General features: G+C 34.2%; 1 protein-coding gene across 2 annotated transcripts in view; it reads right to left on the reverse strand.

Moving 5' to 3' along the window:
- Rictor (RPTOR independent companion of MTOR complex 2) overlaps positions 1 to 20060 on the reverse strand; it is an 87031-nt gene that overhangs the window by 44134 nt on the left and 22837 nt on the right. For both annotated transcript variants that reach the window (XM_048368513.1, XM_048368512.1), the window contains exons 4-8: positions 15761 to 15825; positions 14736 to 14867; positions 13428 to 13491; positions 8806 to 8932; positions 4950 to 5119 (exon numbers count right to left, since the gene is read on the reverse strand). In XM_048368513.1, coding sequence (XP_048224470.1) covers positions 4950 to 5119; positions 8806 to 8932; positions 13428 to 13491; positions 14736 to 14867; positions 15761 to 15825 — 558 coding nt within the window. The remainder of the gene's footprint in view (positions 1 to 4949; positions 5120 to 8805; positions 8933 to 13427; positions 13492 to 14735; positions 14868 to 15760; positions 15826 to 20060) is intronic.

The following is a 20060-nucleotide window of genomic DNA, read 5'->3' on the forward strand; positions in this document are numbered from 1 at the left end:
ACACGGCAAGTTTTTGGACTTTTAAAGTGAGGTTTCATTTGTACCTAAACAGTGTACATGTTGAAATACAATTTTTTTTTCCTTTAAGCTGGATTGGCAATTACTTTCACTCAGCACTGCAGGGATGCCACTCAGCTACTGCTAATTTCTAATATATTTGTTGGGGGAATCAGCAGGCAGATATGATTCTTGGAAATGGTTGTTTTTTATTTCAAGCTACTCTTAAGATTTTAAATTGGCATGGATTTCAACAGTTGCAATGTGCCTACATCTTCTTTTCTTCTTAATTTTTTTATCTGGAAATTTGTGAGTTTTTGCCAGTCCTGGGGCTTGAACTCAGAGCCTGAGCACTGTCCCTGGCTTCTTTCTGCACTCTACACTTGAATATATGTGGTGCTGAGGAATTGAACAGAAGGCCTCATGTATGCAAAGCAAGCACTCTACCACAAGGCCATATTCCCAGCCCTAGAATTTTTTTTCTTTGTTGTCAAAGTGATGTACAGAGGGGTTACAGTTTCATACATAAGTCAGTGAGTACATTTCTTATCCAACTTGTTATCTCCTCCCTCATTTTTCTCCCATCTCTCCCCTCCTCATCCCGCCCCCCCCATGAGTTGTACAGTTGGTTTTACGGCATATAGTTTTGTAAGTATTGCTGCTGCACTGGTTCATCTTTTATCCCTTCTCTCTCCATTTTGATGTTCCCCTTCCCTTCCCTAGGACCAATAAATGTATATACAATGCCCAGGGTACCAAAACCAGTTACAGTAACATCAGGTGTAAAACCATGGGGAAGAAAGACAAAAGAAAAGGTATAATTTCACATGGTATGTAATGTACATAGCTAGGATTATCCTAGACATGTACCAATTATTCCCGATGAGGGAAACCATATAGTCTAATGGAATTGTGTCAAACTGTAGAGCTTTTGCATGGCAAGGGACATAGCTTGCAAAATAAATAGGAAGCCCACAGATTGGGAGATCTTCACTGGCCATATAACGGACAAAGAGCTCATATCTCAAATATACGTAGCACTCAAAATATTAAATTCCCCAAAACAAATACTCAAAGAACCAACTGCCCCCTTAGCAAATGTGCTAAAGACGTAAAAGAGAAATGAGAATGGCCAAGAGACACATGAAGAAGTGCTCAACATCACTGCCATAAAAGAAATGCAAATCAAAACTACATTGAGATTCCACCTCACCTCAGTAAGAATGTCCTTTATCAAGAAAATTAACAACAGATGCTGGAGGGGATGTGACCAAAAGAGAACCCTACTACTACACCATTAGTGGGAGTGTAAAATTATTCAACCACTCTGGAAATCAGTATGGAGGTTCCTCAAAAGGCGAAACAGAACTCCCTATGACCCAACAGCCCCACTTTTGGGTACCTACCTAAAAGACTACAAGCAAGACCACACTAAAGCCACCAGAACAACTATGTTCATTGCAGCACAATTTGTCATATGGAACCAACCCAGATACCCCTCAGTAGATGAGTGGATCAAGTAAATATGGTACATCTACACAATAGAATTCTATGCCTCTATCAGAATGAATGACATTGCCCCATATGTAAGGAAATGGAAGGACTTGGAAAAAAATTATGCTAATTGAAGTGAGCCAGACCCAAAGAAACATACAACCTAGAATTTTTTGAGCTTTTGTAAGTGTGAAACATCATTTTTGATACAAAATTTTGGTTATCATTTCTCTGGATGTCTGCTCTGGCCAATTTTCTCTCTACAAATTTTACAATTACACATTCTTTCTGTTTCCTTTTTCTCTGTGCATTACCCTGATATTTTCATTGACCTTTATTTTAAGTTTACTATAGAAAGCTCTTTGCACAAACTAAAACTTTAATTTCTCTGAAATCTGAATTCCATAATAAAGATTAACCACAGTAGTTATGAATAATGAACCATAGTTATTATAAAGTCTTTTTTCTTCTATCTGGATTATCTTTGCATATATTTTTATGAAATATGGATTTCAAGTCATACATTTTATGTATGATAAAAAACTTTTGACTAAACACTGGCTACTGTTCATTTTATAAAAGGTTCTATGTAATGTTACTTTCTATCAAAGATGGTTTATCTTTTCTTTATCAGACAACTTAAATCACTTATTGCAACTGTGTGGAGACTCCACATATCTCTGACTTTCCTTCCTGCTCACCAGTTCTTTCAATAAGCCTTATCAAGTCTTCTTGAAGAAGTGAGATATTGGAATTTTATTAGATGTAGTTTATAAGTTTCAAACAGATTTTAGCAATACATTCATACATCTTTCATTATTTAATCAATGTCGAGAACAGAAAACTAGCTACCAAATACTCAGTTTGCCCTTTTAGCTCCAGACAATTCCCAAGAGCTCTTCCAAATTTTCTGATCTTAGCACGAAATCAACATAAATTTTCAATCTAATAACTAAGTAGTTCCACGAGAAAAAGCTGACATATAAGAATAACTGTACAAATTCACTAGAAATCAACATCAGAGTAAACTAAAAAAGGTATTAAAATATTAATTATATCCATTCATCTTTAATGGGAAAATGAGTTAGGCCTAACAGCACTGAAAATAGTTTCTTGGATTTTAGAAAAGTAAAAGTACTAATTTAGAATGAAGTTGATAAAAAAAATAATAAAAATGAGGACTACAGTCTCTTACTAACATTCTATAATGATAATGAAAAAAATGAAAAATAATGATAATCAACAAGGCAACCAGCATTTATTCAGCATTTCCAATATGCAAGGTGCAAATAAAACATTTAATGTATACTAAAATTAACCGAGTTTAAAACACCTGGAACTAGTTACAAACTTTACATGGACACTCTCTGCTACTCACTGTTAATAACACCACTATGCCTATTACTATAGCATTAATCTCATAATTTTTTTAAGGCTAGAAAGCATGACCTTCATTTCACCTATGAAAAGAAGTATGCCCAAAAGAAACTAACCCATCCAAGGGCATAAAGATTTACCAAGTCATAGGCAAAAATTTAAACCTAACCGGTACAGCCTAATGTGTATCCTTTTAAATTGTCATGTTCTAAGAGGAAAAAAGAACTATGTTTGTGGTTTTAAAAAAAAGAAAAGATAGCAGTATACTTTAAAAAAATCTACTATGGCCTTGATGTTTCATTTCATTTATAAAATCTTTGCTCATCTGTTACAAAATATCTACAAAAAACAGAAGAGCTTCTATTTATCACCTTTTGTTATTGCAGTTATTTCTCCAACTTTAGTATTATAAATTTTCTACTTAATTTAAAAAAAAAAAAGGAGTATGCAAGTAGCTCAAGCCTGTAATCACAGCTACACAGCAAAGTGAGATCTGATGATTGTCCTAAGCCAGTCTGGACAGACAAATTCGAGACTTTGATCTGCAATTAGCCAGCAAGAAGCTGGAAGTGGAGTTGTGACTCCAATGATAGTACATCAGTCTTGAGCGAAAAGCTAAGGGAGACAGAGAGAGACACGGAGGGAGAGAGGGAGAGAGAAAATAAAAACTTTTAAAAAGCTAAACATTATGAAATATCAGTAATATTAGTTTACAGAATACTATGCATACAGCACAGTTAATAGTTAATGACATACACTAATGTCAAATTTACAATGTGAAATCTTCCAAAACACAGCCCTATAGGTAACCACGCTAGTGCTTGTAGTTCCAGCTACCTAAGAGGATAAGGCAGGAAGATAGCTTGAGCCTAGGAGCTCAAGATTTGCCTTGCAATATACTAAGACTATCTCAAAAACAAAATCTTAATAAAATCCTAGCTATTAACATTTAGGAATGCCTATTTTATTTCTTAAACAACCATTCTAAAATATGACAAATCTTTGAACTTTCAGTATTTCAGCAATAGACAAGTAATGCATTAATAAAAAGTAAGCTATAAGAACATATGGTTTAATTCTGTTCTAAACTTCACTACAAACTTTCTTAAAAAAGATATATATATATATAATCACAACTTTTTAACAGATTATAGAAGTATCTATGAATTAGTAAAATAAAAAAGTTACAAACAGCACACTAAACCTAATGTATATATTTTCAAGTGTGAATGATAGCTGGTAAAAAAGTACTTCCAAGTTAAAGAATTTTAGTGTGGTTTAGAATAAATAGTGTATATTTAGCAGAAGACACACGACATTAAAACAGAGTCCTTAAAAACAAATGGGATTCTTTTCTTTTTTGCCAGTCCTGGGGCTTGAATTCAGGGCCTTGAGCACTGTTCCTGGCTTCTTTTTGCTGAAAGCTAGCACTCTACCACTTGAGCCACAGCAACACTTGTGACTTTTTCTGTTTATGTGATGCTGAGGAATGGAACCCAGGGCTTCATGTATGCGAGGTAAGTACTCTATCTACCACTATGCCATATTCCCAGCGCCACAAATGGGATTCTTAAATAAGTAAATATTTTAATGTAACCTACGACTGGGTCCTCTAATTTGCTCAGCAAATTTTCACAACTGAAACAATATGCTTTAATAAAATATTTTCTGATACTAATTCATTTGAAACAGAATGAGCTACAAAATGAGTATGAAGTTAGGCATCAGTGGCTGATGATGCATTTAATCCTAGCTACTCAGGACCTGACATCTGAAGATCACAGTTCAAAGCCAGCCCAGGCAAGAAAATCCATGAGAATCTTATTTCCCATTAGCCACCCCCCACCCCCCAAAAAGAAAAAAGAAAACCACACCCAAAGAGGTAGAAGTGGAGCTGTGACTCAAGTGGTAGAAGCTAGCCTTGAGCATGAAATCTCAGGAACAGAGTTCAAGCCCCAGGACCAGTTTTTTAAAAAAATCTTGATTAGTACGGATTTGATCATAAATGTTCTATAATCTATTGTTTCAAAATATTAAAGTGAGAGCACACATTTAAAATTAGAAAATATTAAAGTTCCTACCTCTAGTTCTACATCAACGCGAACATACTGTCGAGTTTTTGGATGATTAAGGAGGTGCAAAATTGTAGTAATAAGGGCTTCATTTATTCGGCTTAATTGGCAGTCAATCACATTTTTCAAGATGGTATTTAGTCCACCTCGAAGGGCCACAACCTCTGGATTCTGAAGTGCTAAAGTGAAAAAGAAAAACTTAACAAATCATATTGAGGATAATAATAAAAAGTAAGCTGAAATCAGTGCTTTTAGTTAGTTCTGATTGGTTTTTTGTGCTGGTATGGGGGCTTGAACTCAGGGCTTAGGTGCTGTTTCCTAGCTTTTATTTTTTTACTCAAGACTACCCACTCTACCATTTGAGCTACAGCTCACTTCTGGCTTTTTGGTGGTTAACACATCAAGAGTCTTGTGGATTTTCCTGCCTCAGCTGGCTACAAACCATGATTCTCTGATTTCAGCCTCCTGAGTAGCTAAGATTACAGGTGTAAACCACTGATATCTAACTGCACTTTTACTTTAAAACTCAGTATTTTTTTGTGTTTGTTCTTGAAAATCTTCAGCCACTAGGACAAGTAGACAAAAGATTCCTTTCTTCTTTCCTTCCTACTCTCTCTCCCTTCCTCTCTCCATCCACTTTTCTTCCCTCCCCGTTTTTGTGGTTTTTGGTAGTACTGGGATTTGAACACAGGGCCTTGAGCTTATTAGCAGGTTCTTCACCGTTTGAGCCTCACCCAAATCCTTGTCTTGGTAAATCCTTCAAGATTTTTTTTTTTTTTTTTTGCCAGTCCTTGGCCTTGGACTCAGGGCCTGAGCACTGTCCCTGGCTTCTTCCCGCTCAAGGCTAGCACTCTGCCACTTGAGCCACAGCGCCGCTTCTGGCCATTTTCTGTATATGTGGTGCTGGGGAATCGAACCTAGGGCCTCGTGTACCCGAGGCAGGCATTCTTGCCACTAGGCTATATCCCCAGCCCCAAGATTTTATTTTCTTCCTAACAACTGGAAAGTTCTTTTCTGGTAGAAATAATCATCTCTATGTTTCTTTTTTTTTTTTTTTGGCCAGTCCTTGGCCTTGGACTCAGGGCCTGAGCACTGTCCCTGGCTTCTTCCCGCTCAAGGCTAGCACTCTGCCACTTGAGCCACAGCGCCGCTTCTGGCCGTTTTCTGTATATGTGGTGCTGGGGAATCGAACCTAGGGCCTCGTGTATCTGAGGCAGGCACTCTTGCCACTAGGCTATATCCCCAGCCCCTCTATGTTTCTATTTCAAATATTTTATAATTTTTAATTTCATTGTACATTTTGCTTTAGATAGTATATTTTATTATTTGAATTCTATAAAACATACAAAGATGCACATATGCAAACGATCAAGGAGAAACTCATACTTTTGAATAACTCCTCTTATTCTAAAGATCAAGAGGTTTCTTTGCATGTGAATGCATAAGCATGTTGTTTTTGTGTTTGGATTTTATTTTTTTGAGATAAAATCTTGCTATGTAGCCAATTCATACTTAGAACTCACTCACCATAGAGGCTCAAACTCAAATTCTCTTGTCTTAGCCTTCTAAAAGCTCAGATTATAGGGGAGCATCAACATAGTAAGGTATCTATACATCAGGACTAAATCTCTTTTATTTCTTTTTTCTTGTTAGTTCAGGACCTTTGACTGAATCATTTGAACCATACCTCCAGCCATTTTGTTTAAGGTTTTTTTCCCCAAATAGAGTATCACTTTGTGCCCAAGGCCAATCTTGCACTGAAGTCCTGCTGCCTCCAGTGTACCAGAAGGACAAGTGAGCACCATCACACCTGGCTGGCTTTGTTACCGTGGGGGTCTTGCTAAGTCTTCCCATGGGCTGGTCTTGAACTTCAATCCCTCCAATCTCTACCTTTCAAGCAGCTGAGATTTAGAGGTGTGGACCACCAGGCCTGGCCATTTTTAAGTTTTTCCTTTTTAATAACCTAAGTTAATAGTTTTTAAAAAGTATGAAAAGACATTCTTTCCTTTCTTTAACACTTATTCTTTTTCAAAAATATTTCATGTTTGTACTTTCCAGCTTATTCCTGCATTTGAATTTTAGAATTGATTTATATTCCTATGTTTTCTAACAAAAGCATAATTATATAAAATCAAAATGCAGATCTCCATGATAGAGTTCAATAAATTTGGAACTGTGTCTTACACCTCTGTTACCAATCCCCAACTCAAGAAGTGCAACTATTATCTTTCTAGAAAGTGCCACCTAAACAATCAGTTAAATTCTAAAGTATTGCTTACATTTGTTTCAGTTTTCTATTCTACTTTGGGAATACAGTATTTTTCTCTTCTATTAACTATTGTTAAAACACAAAATATAGCTATTCAATCTGTATTTCACATGACTCTACTGCACTAAAAATTACTATGGTTTTTATTTACTTCTATATATGTATATATTACATATACAGTAGGATATCTACTTTATAATACAAAAATTTGTTATTATTTTATCTTACAAATAATGTGGCTAAAAGTATTAAAATAATGCTAAAAGATTAAAGGGTGTAGCATTTAGAAACCTACTATTAACAACAGCAGATTCAGTAGTATAGTGGTGGTTCATGCAAGTAATCCTCGCTATTCAAAAAGCCAAAATATTGGAGGACTGAGGTTCAAAGCCAGCCTGGTTAGATAAGGGTTTTTAGTCTCCATTGTCTAAATAGTCAGCATAAAACAGGGTTAAAGGTGTGGTTCAAGTGGTTGAGTACCAGTTGAGCAAGACTCAGTGCAAGGCTCTGAGTTCAAACCCCATTACCACAAAATCCAACCAACCAAGAATGGTGATTTGAGATAAATATTTTTGGAATATTAAGTAGAATTCTATTATTTTAATGAGAAAAATAGATTTTCTTTAAAAATAATTGTGGTTGAGATTTCAACTACATTGGCCAGTTACTTCTCTGAGGATTTTCCCCATTGATTTGTTTGCAATAGTTACCTATATTATTTGTCACATTTATTTTTTTACTTGTTTGTTCTACCACAGCTTATTTTTTGATTCCTTACAGTAAAATTTAAATCACTGAAATTCCTATGTAATTTCTTTGACAACTCAAAATACAGTATTCTTTCAATAATCAGATATTCACTCATATTCTTATCTTTAGTTTCTACTTCATTTAACAATTTGATCCTTTTGCATTTAGAATTCTCTGTTTATATATACTGAACTTTGGTACTCTTATCACTTGAGCTAAAACTCCACTTCTGGCCTTTTTTTAGTTTTTTGAAGATGAGGAGACTTTTCTGTTTGAGCTGGTTTCAAACTTCAATTATCAAATATCAGCCTCCTACCGGATTATAGATATGAGTCATCTTATAGTGGCTTAGTTTATAATGGATCATTTTGATCATATACCAAAATGTAATGTGACTGTCAGAGTGCTAGACTTTATAGTTTCTATTGTAATTACTAAATTAGATATTTCATCTACTAAATTTCATGTAAGTAAAATTTGAAGATATACAATTTTCATATCACTCTGAAGGTATGTGTTAAATAAAACCTCTCAGGGGCTGGGGATATGGCCTAGTGGCAAGAGTGCTTGCCTCATATACATGAAGCCCTGGGTTCAATTCCCCAGCACCACATATACAGAAAACGGCCAGAAGTGGCGCTGTGGCTCAAGTGGCAGAGTGCTAGCCTTGAGCAAAAAAAGAAGGCAGGGACAGCGCTCAGGCACTGAGTCCAATTAAAATAAATAAATAAAACCTTTCAGAATACCGAGAGCATACTGCTAACTACATTATATATATTTATGGCATTAGGCAATAATAAATTGTATCTATAAAATAGTGTATTTGTATTACTTGAAAATTCTGACCTAGTTCACAGATAATGGCAATACATGCTCGAACCATTCTGTCTCTTTCTTGAAGGCCATCATTTCCAACTGCAATTAATGAGTTGGCCACAGAACTAGGAAACAAGGAAGCATTCACAGTAATCATCTGTAACAGAGAAATCAGGAAAAGAAATTACTTACTTTACAGTACATTTTAAAATTTAATTTGTTCAGACTGAGGTAGTTAGGACCATATTAAAACCAGGTACCAATTTTAACATGCTACATACAGGTTTTGAGTGATCAACTGAAAACCAATGTTAATAACCATTATTGTGGAAATGTTTTTACTGTTTTTCTAATAATCTGTGGACTATAAATTAGCTGACCAACAAGACTTACTGTTTCTGAGATTTTAAGCTACTCCAGAATTGAAACTCTTAACACAGCTTTTTAGTTCCTAGGTAATATAAATCAATAATAACAACATTCAACTTATTACTATACTATGATCATCCTGATTTCTTAGTTAATAAACACCTTTATCTCTATCTCTTCATCATCAAATTAACTGATATGGGCCCTCTTTACTACAACAGACACCTGAGACATTTGTAATTTCTAGCCCAAAATTCCATTATTAATGTGTATGTTAGAAACCATGAACAGCCCAAAGGTATTCCACATTTCAATACACCTTTAGAAATGGTATGTCTAGTTCTAAAACTTGATGAAGTAATGCACTGTATCCCTAGCTACTTGAGAGGTTGTAAAGAGTAGGCTCAAGGTTTGAGAATAGCCTGGGCAAAGATACTCAGAACCTTTCTCAACCCATAGCACAGTGCAGTAGTGTGCAGATGTCATTTCATATCACATGAGAAGCTGAGGCTAGGAGAATTGAGCTTAGGCCAAATGAGGCAAAAAAAAGTCCATGAGATTATCTATGGGGAAAAAAAGAGCTGGTAGGTACAGTGGTGTGTATCTGTGATTCCCAAATGATGATGGCAAACTGACATAAAGCAGGCAATTAGGGCTCAGACCATGCACAGGCAGGAGTGGGACCCTATTCAAAAATCAGTGAAAATCAGCAATGGAGTTATCTTGTTAACATACTAACTTCGTAGCCCCAAGTTCAGACCCTTGAACCCCCAAAAAGCAATTTCAATAAAAGATTTAACTGTTAATATCATTTGGACAAACTGAAAATAAGTTAAAAATATACAGATCCTTGACTGGGAAAGCAAATTAAGCCACTAATTATCACTTAATAAAGACTATGTGGTAGGCAACTTTATTTCAAGATCCCTGGATTAAAAATAGAAGATAATGTTTTGCCTTATTTAACAGGGAAAAAAGTAATCTGTCCACAATGTTACTAGATTCATAAACTTGTTGAAAAAGAAAAATCTGTGCTCTAAAGCAATTGATAAACTATAACTAAATGAACAACACAGTTAAGGATCAAAGAAGATCAAAAGAAAGGCCTATTTTGGTTAATTACTCTAAAACTAAAATTAAAATTTCGCCATATAAGCTCACATTCCTAAAATAGGTTAACTTATACTCACTACAGAATCCAAAAGAGCATTCACATGTTTCTAAATCAGTTATTTTCAATTCATCAAAAAGAGAGAGAAAAAAAAACAGAAGGGATGATCTGCAGAAAATAACTGGTTTCTCTGAGTAAACATATTATAACCCCTCATAGTAACTTGGATGGCAATGCTTACAGGTCAATTGTTAGGTTTGTAAGAAATTTCCCAAACAGAAAATTAAGGTGATATAGCCTGAAAAGAACTGGCTAAAATTAGCTTTCCAAACTAAGTCATCTTTTCCAAATCAATTTTGGGCCTCAGTGTACTAATTCAGAATGAAGATATTTACAAGATGGTCTCTAGGACTTCAGATACAATATAAAATTGTACTTAAATCTCACATGTAGCAAGCATACTTAATTCAGTAATTATGCTATACAAATACAAATTCAAAATCTGTATTAAAAAATTGAAATTCAAAGATCAGGATTAAGTAGCAAATTTGTAGAACTGACATAAAAGAACTAAAGAAACACAGGATTTACTAAGGGTAATATGTAAAACTTGAACAGAGACAAAAAGACAAATAGAATGTGCCAAGAGGTGAAAATAAAATGAATAAAGTAGGAAGGAAGCAATGATCTGTGGTAGGATTGATTGGTTGTTTGCACACAGGTGAGAAAATAATACAGTTCAAATAGAAATGGTTGTGTGGACCAAAAATGAGCTCAGAATGCCAAGGAAGGAATGCTGTATTTAATAATCATTAGCCAATGACAATTTGGGAAATCTGGATACTGGGTTCTTGTTTTGGGTTTGCCATTATCTTTCAGTGTCTGTTTTAAGAGTATGTCATTCCACCAAATTAAATTCTGACAGCTGTTAAAAAACAAAAACAAAAAACTGGACTATTACTAATCCCTATTACATGAATAAAGGAATTATTTATGAACACAATGAAGACTTGAATTAATTCATAAGCAGAATTTAAGTGATAAAAACAAAAAGTAGCAACAGTTGACTAGTGAGAAAGTTATGAAGAAAATGAATGAGACCAGAAAAGACTGTTTGGATTCAAGTGGGGAAGGTAAAAGAGTCACTAAAAGAAAAAAAAGAAAAAATATGTATTTAGATGGTAAAAGTTCTAACAAAATTATATGTTGCTAGCCCATAAAGCCATATGTGCTTTTGTTTAACTACCTTTTTTATTAGCTCAACCAACAACTGGAATCACAAATAATACCTTATGCTGCAGCTCGGAAGACAAGACAATAAAGTGGTATTTTTGTTATGGTGCTATTATATTGTTTTAAAAGAATCTTTACTTTTACTGAGCTATATTAGAAATTAAATTTTAACTGCTCAAAATACTGTATATTGGAAATTGGAAAAAAAAAGGTATTTACTAAGTAAGCCACTGAGACTGGATTTAATTGTTTGAATTTATTTGAAATTGTCATTTCTCTTAAAAGCATCAGAAAATGATGAGGCACCTAAGAATATTTTCAGAGGTTTTGTAAAATGGAAACTACTTCCTCAGTACTCTATTCTCTGACAAGTATATACTGAAGTTTTCTGGAGATCCTGTTGTATGCAACACCAGAGAAATGCAGGAGAAAGACATATTAGTAAGACATGCTAAAGAATACACAAAAAATCTAAGTGGCATTCTGCACATTAATTCTATTCTTTGGAAAACAGTTATTTTCTTATAAATGTTACTTATGTTTACATGTAACAGGTTCACTGTTATTTTAATACATTGATACATATTAATTTCTATTATGATACTATTGATAAACATAAAACAAACCCTCCAAAAATTGTTAACTTTTACAGAAATAGTTTGTTTTCTTGTCTTGAGTATTAAAATGGACTCATGAGTAAAGAAAACTTGCTAGTTATTTTTAAAATTAAATATGAAAAGCTAAATAAAAATCCTGACTTAATCTATCTACAACAAAAGTTTCCATATCTATCTCTATTATCTTTCTTAGTAGAATTCTAGTCTTCTTTCAAAGCAGTTCATCCATTTAGTCATTCCTTACTAAGGCCAACTGTGGTTGCTTTTACTGCTAATCACAAAGTAGTATAAAAAGACAAAAAAATAAAGAAAAAGATAAACTAGTCAATATACTAACTCAACAGCTCACTATTATGGCACATGTACTGAATTCAAATGCAAGAAAAAGAGAAAAAAACTGTTAAAATGCCATTAAAATGCTTTTAAACATTTTCATATTTACAAACACACACTGTGATTTTCATAAATATTTAGGAGGAACTACACCTTTCTTAGACTGTGTCTCAAAAACATTTACTTTCAGTTCATTCTATTTGTTGGCCATTAGAGTATCACATTACATAATGACAAAAAGAATTGTAGTTGGGAGCCAATGGTTTATATCTATAATCCTAGTTACTCAGGAGGCTGAGATCTGAGGATGATATTCTGAAGCCAGACTGTGCAGTTAAATCCTTGAGATTCTTATCTCCAATAAACTACTCAGAAAACACTAGAAGTGCTGCTGTGGCTCAAATGGTAAAGCACTAGAGTCTTGAGCACCAAGAACTCAGGGACAGCACCCAGGCCCTGAGTTCAAGCCCCAGGACCAGCAAATAAAAAATTAAAAAAAAAAAAAGAATTCTATTAAGTTTTATGATTGCCTTTCACCTTTTTTTCAGGCATTAAATGGTGACAATTTATACTACACAACACAATGCCCTGAGGTTTTTTGTTTTTATCATGACTGCTCATGGATTATATCCAAATTGATCTTTAAAACAACAATTTTGTAATTATTTGTGACAATCACTTAGCAGTATTAGCCATAAGAACAAAATTAAAAGGAAACCAACTTAGCAAATCAGTAATTATACTTATATGTCTACTAATGGAAGAAATACTCTTTAAAATGAACATTTTATAAGACCACAGAAAAAAATAGTCCTAACTTTCCCCAATCACATAAGTATTTATGATTATCTCCAAGTTTAAGAGATCCACTTATTTTGTACTTCAAATTTCATTTCTAAATTTTAATACAATTTTATAACACAATGTAAAAATAAAAATATTTAACATGAAAACCATAAAATTTCTTTTATTCCCACATATAAGAATACCTTTCTGACTAATCGAAGTGCTTGTGTCCTTTCTACCTCGTTGCTTTGCTGTATGTCAATGCACCTAAAAATACACAAAGTATTAATCATTGATAAAATAATAGTGTTTTAATAATACTAGCTCACTCACCTTATTATCAATATAGTATATTAAATTTTCAGTACATATTTTTATAGTAGCGGCAAATATTTATTTCTAGTAGCAGCAAATATTTCCAGTGATGTTTGTTACAAAAAATTTCAACTCTTACATTTAAGCTTTCAAAAACTATAAGAATCTATTCATAAAGATTCATATAACAGAAGTAACAGAAATTTACTGACAAATTATTCAATGAAGCATTGAAAAAAGTAATCAATGGCAAAAGTTTCCAAATATAAACACAGTATAAATTTGTATTTATACACAAGTGAAAGATGAGAACATTTACCACCAGATCTGGACTGAAAAAAAAAAAGTAGTAAGAGGATTTCATCAAATAAAAAAAAGTGAGCAAGGCTCTCTTGGCTTACACCTATAAAACAGCTACTCAGGAAACTGAAATCTGAGGATCAGGATTCAAAAAGCCCAGATAGAAAAGTCTCTGAGATTCTTTTTTATCTCCCATTAACTCACCAAGTAAATGCAAATTAAAACCAAAATAAAAACCCACAATGAAAACCAGAATGGCTATAACTGAAGACTGAAACAGCAAATGCTGATGTGGATAAAGTATAAGAAAGACTAATACATTGCTTATAATAGTTTAAATCTGTGCAATCACTTGAAAAATTATTTGGTGGTACCTACTAATGCTAAACTAACATGCCACACGTCCAGCAATTCCAGAAGTATATACTCATAAGAGAACTGAGTGCCTTTGTCTACTTGCAGATTTACACAAGAAATGTCTGTGGCAGCTTTGTTCAAATAAACAGGAAAAGCAGCCCAGAAAATGAATAGAATAATTATAATCTAACCATACAATGAAATATTACACAATAATAAAAAGTAAAAAACTACATAGACCTCAAAGAATTCCACAAATAAGGAAAGTAAGGAGTAAACAGTGTTACTTGTGATTTCCAACATGATACCCCAAAACAGGAAAAGCTAGCTTACAATGAAAAAAATCAGAACGATGTCTACTACCTGTTGAAAGTACACTGAAACATTGCTAGTAGTCTGCTAATGCTGTCTTCTGAACAGCCTGCATATGCTTATAAAAGCTATCAGCTTTAACACTGAAAATCTGTACAATTTACGGTAGGTATATTGACATAAAGCTTTTTTTAAAATGAAGCATAAAAATACTCAAGGAAAATTACCTAGCTATTAAATAGTCCACCTTCAGTTTTAGCACCTTCTGCAGAATATTGGAGTCTTGGATAAGATATCGAAGTGCTCGTAACCCTGCTGCTCTCACTTCTTTTGCTTCATTTAATAAGGCTAACCGCAAACTGTATGGAAACAAAAAAATGTTTAGTTGTAGGAGTCTAAAGCAGTCATCTGAAATTCTTGTGATGAGAAAGATTTTAGGTTTCCAGGTTTTGGGGTGTTTTTACACACTGAACCAATTAAGGAACCTACATTTGAATATTTAAAATCAAATCACTGCGGTAAGTCTAAAAAGCTTCAGCTTTTGGAATATTCACGATTTTTCATAGTAAAGAAGCTCAACTTGTATCAAATTCTTCCTCAATTAAGTTATGCAAAACTTGTAGTAATGCAGAATTAATATTATTCAACTGCATTTCCCATGGATAAGAAATATCCATTCCATATCATGGGATTTCATAATGGCAATGCTGTTTTTAACTGGGTCTTTTGGGTGTTGTTTTTCAAATCAAGCCAATCTTACTTTATTCATCTTCTGTACTTTATTTTACATCAGATAAAAATTGTTTCCAGTCCTCTCAAAGCCTAAATGTCTTAAAACAATACTACTTTGCAATGAAAGCAGAAACAGACCATTGCATCAATTTTAATTCCTTAAGATACCAAAACAATAGTTATGAAAGTTTCTAACACACTTTCTCTTAGGTAACACTTAGATATCTCTTCATGAGAAGAGAAAATTCAGTCTACAAAGTTCAAATTTCATTTTAGTTTAAATTATTGAAGTCCAGGTATTTTTGAACCTAAGTCCTGGTTCTTCCTATTTAGTAATCACAACTCATTAGATAACACAGTGATTAAAGATCTTAAATGCTTCTAATGTCCAACCAACTGTCTACAAAATTGAAGATGAAGTACTGTGTTCTCACATCGTTAAATTTAAAATTATTAAACTGGAATAACTAAAATCTGGAAGTTATAGGGTAGTAAGGGAGGGGGACTGAAGTGAACTTACCAAATTATGATATCTTCATAGTTAAAACCCAGTTTTTCTTCACTATGGCCAATGTCACAAAGAAGCTATTAAGAAAAACAAAATAGTAGGCACATATGAATTACAAACATGTATATTGTATTTATATGCTAGAAAATAAGCTATTTTTCTTTAATGTAATTTTGAAAAATGTAAGATTTTACCATTAAAATAGGTAGTTTTATCCCTAGCTCCTTAATTGTTTTTGTGATTTGGGGCAAGGGGAGGAGTTAATCCTGGGTGACCTAGGCACTATGTCATTTGAACTATGTCCCCAACCTTTTTGCTTTCATTATTTTGGGGATAGGTTCTCACATTTTTGCCCAGCCCAGCCCATGACATTCCTATTTATACTTTCCACACAGCTGGGATGACAGATGCATGCCACAAGCTATTGGCTGAGAAGAGGTCTTGCTAACTTTTCTGTCCAGATTAGTGTTTTCACTCATTTTTGCCAAGGCTGCTACTTGAAATTTGCCTGGATTTTGTCAGGAAATTATTTTTCATTATTGGAGGATATTTTGATTTATATATTGAATTTAAGTTTGTCCTATTGTTGACTCTTTTGCAAGTAATACCCTTTATCACAGGTTAATATTATCAGCAGTTTCAACATCTTTGTTTTCTTGAAATTAACAATAAATGCAAAAGATCTGAGATACTTTCATCTTTAGCAGTAGGCCTTCAGATCATAAACATGTCAGTTTTAAAAATAGAAAACTAACATATTCATCAGCAGACCGCTATACACATTACTTTAGTGAAATGATGTCAGAAGGCAAGCATGGTGTGTGACATTCACATGATTAAAGGATCACATCACTTCGCTCCTTCATTTCATACCTTAAAAGGAGGTTTTCGAGATGAAGTTCACCCAATACAACATTTTAGTATCATTGGTCTACTAAGGTAACTTAATATCAATAACTGTGGTTATACTTAATAGAAAAACAAATGCTAGGGAAAAATGAAAGCTCATATTTAAAATACGAAATCTTCTGGAGGTAACAATAAAACTAAACATCTACCATGTAGCAGGGTTTGGAGAAGAGAGGAATTTTAGAGTAGAAAAATACAACATATTTCAAACCTTAGAAAACTCAGATTCAAAGACTAGTACCTCATAACAAATGATAGGAAATTTTGTAGACATGGTTAAGCTAATGGAAACACAGAAGGTCTCCAACTAACCACACTGGTCTTCTGGTGTCATATTTATTTTCTATAGTCAAATAATACTACTTAGAGATTCCTGAGAATTTTTAAATCTTATTCAAGAAGGAAATGAATTTTTCTGTCAATTCAGTAAGTATCTTTCAAACCTAGTCTAACAAAATAGAATTCAGAAGCTCACTGTAGTATAACCAAGTTCAATATTTATTTGTTTTTAGTAGGTGACTTTGTAATAAATTTTATAATAAATTCTATAACAATTCACTTAAAGTAGGAGTTCTTAATCAGGAGAAATTCTGTCCCACAGGGAACATTTGGCAGTGATGAGATACTTTTATCACAACTAGGATGTGTGGGGATACTCCCTCCCATTATATAGTGGGTACATGCCAGGAACACTGTTAAGTACCCTACAACACAAGGACAGCATTCCCAAACAAATAATTATCTGGCCCAATATATCAATAGTGATGAAAAGAACAGTAACAACTTAAAAATCTACAATTCAAACTAGAAAAACAAAAAAAGACTAGCAAAATAGAAAACAACACAAAGCAAAACCAAATAAAAGCCACAGACTGAGATGAGTTATTTATTTGCCAGGTAATATGCTGAGACTTTGCCTTTATAGGCAGCAATATTAATCTGAATAAAGGAATCTTCCTAAGACTGCTTTGCTTAACTAGTCAGGGCAGGCACCAAGTCTCCTTGCTTTCCTCCGTAAAGGTAGCCAAAATAAGTTTATAAAGTCTAAAGTTAGTAGACTTTACTTATGGGATAGCCTCTCAGACCCTGACTCAAAGCCTAGTCCTCCTTACTGTAGACATTACAAAAATCTCTGCATGCTCTACAATAATAAAATGTAGTGCAAGAAGAGAGAAAAACAGAATGGAAGAAACAATCAAGGGAATAAAGGAGGAGAAAAGGACGGGACAAAGGTGAGACAGACAGGAAATGAAGAGACAATACAGTAAAGAAAAGATAAGAAAGCAAGGAAAGAGAAAGGACAGATACACAAAAAGGCAAAGACTTGGAACAGACACACAAAAAAAGCAAAGATTAGGGACAAAGAATAACTGGTGAAGAAATTCAAGAAAACAGAAATAAGGTAAAAGAGGAGGGGAAAAAGTAAGAGCAACTGACCCTAACCCAAGAAACTGGGAAATTAATGATAAAAAGAAAAAAACAGAGGTGTTCAACCAATTCCTATCAATAAAGATTCAGTCCTATTCCTAAAAGTTCTACTTCTACACTGTCTAATATGATGGGTAACTCCTAGCCACAGGTGACAACAAACACTGGAAATATGGACATTTGAGACATGCTGTGAGTGTTAATATATTATTTGAGGACCTAGGTGGTATATCACTACTTCTTTACAACCATTCCCACCTTCTAAAATCTTAGTTAGCAAGGTATGTAGAATTACAGTATCCAGGGCTGGGGATATAGCCTAGTGGCAAGAGTGCCTGCCTCGGACACACGAGGCCCTAGGTTCGATTCCCCAGCACCACATATACAGAAAACAGCCAGAAGTGGCGCTGTGGCTCAAGTGGCAGAGTGCTAGCCTTGAGCGGGAAGAAGCCAGGGACAGTGCTCAGGCCCTGAGTCCAAGGCCCAGGACTGGCCAAAAAAAAAAAAAAAAAAAGAATTACAGTATCCAAACCTGGTTAAAGCAGTAATCATGAGTAAAATAGTATTAAGCAATAAAAACTAGGCAAGTGGCTTATCTGATTGACTGAAGATGGCAAAATAAAACAGATTTACTACAAGGGAGAGAAACCAGAAAGTATGTTTTTGTAACCCTAAACATTCTGACTATGTACTTGCTTCCCTAACTGTAAGAAAAAATATACAACACTATGTTGAAAACAGTGTTACAAAGTGACTATATTTCTAAACCCTTCTATTTCTAAAACAAACTGAATAGATGCCACAACCTTACTAGTGAGCAAAGAATTAAATATAGGTGCATGCCTAGAATCCTAGCTATTCAGGAGGCTGAAATCTTAAAATAGCAGTTCAAAGTTAGTCCACAATTGACTGGAAGTCCTTGAGACTCTTATCCCCAATTAACCATCAATAAGCTGCAAATGGAGGTATATGGCAAGTGGTAGAGCACCACCATGAGAAAGAAAGATAAAGGACAGTGTCTATCTATGCCCTGAATTCAAGCCTCAGTACCAGCACCTAACAAATAAACAAATATTTGCGAAGATTGAAATAGGGCTACTCAAACTTTAATCTATACACAAAAGTACCTCAAGATCTTTACAAAATGGTCAATTCTGACTCAAAGAAGCTCCAAGCTGATTTCAATACTGCTGAACTGTGTTATGCTGAGCACAAAAAGGCTAAAATACGTAACTACAATGTACATGAAATACAATAAAAGGAAGGAAGCTTTACCCCAGAGGATCTATTGTGTTTTCCATTTTAGGGCATTACCTAGGACCATCTGTACATTTTTATCCTACATGAGTTTGCTGAGTAACACTCCACAGCTTGTTTGAACTTAAGAATTAGGGGATTCTATTAAAGATCACGCAAATATTTATTTGAGACAAGAGCCCCAATTTGACTTGGACACTAATTTAAATACAGATCATGGGAATGCAGGGAGAAAAAGAACTCTAATCCTTTCCTCTGGGAATTATGATCTTATCCATGAAATGTAGCACATCAAGTGATTTTTTTTATTTTTTATTTTGCCAGTCCTGGGGCTTAGAACTCAGGGCCTGACCACTGTCGCTGCCTTTTTTTTTTTTTTTTAACCCTCAAGGCTAGCACTCTACCCCTTGAGTCACAGAGTCACTTCTCCTTTTTTTCTATATATGTGGGGCTGAAGAACTGAACCCAGGGCTTCATGTATGAGAAGCAAGCACTCAACCACTAGGCCATATTCCTAAACCGAGTAATAAAAATTTTTAAGATATGTTTGTGAATAACTATCCATCTGTATTCAGAACTTCTCAGTGGTTTTTAAAATTTTTTTCTGAGCCTAACATATTTTCTATAAGATGCTTACATTTCTACTACTTAAATGCAATTCAAACTTTAAACATGCTGGACAACTGTGAATTGTACCTATAAACCCGTTATTCTGGAG

This window comes from Perognathus longimembris, chromosome 19 (assembly GCF_023159225.1).
Source record: "Perognathus longimembris pacificus isolate PPM17 chromosome 19, ASM2315922v1, whole genome shotgun sequence".
NCBI classification, from domain to species: domain Eukaryota; kingdom Metazoa; phylum Chordata; class Mammalia; order Rodentia; family Heteromyidae; genus Perognathus; species Perognathus longimembris.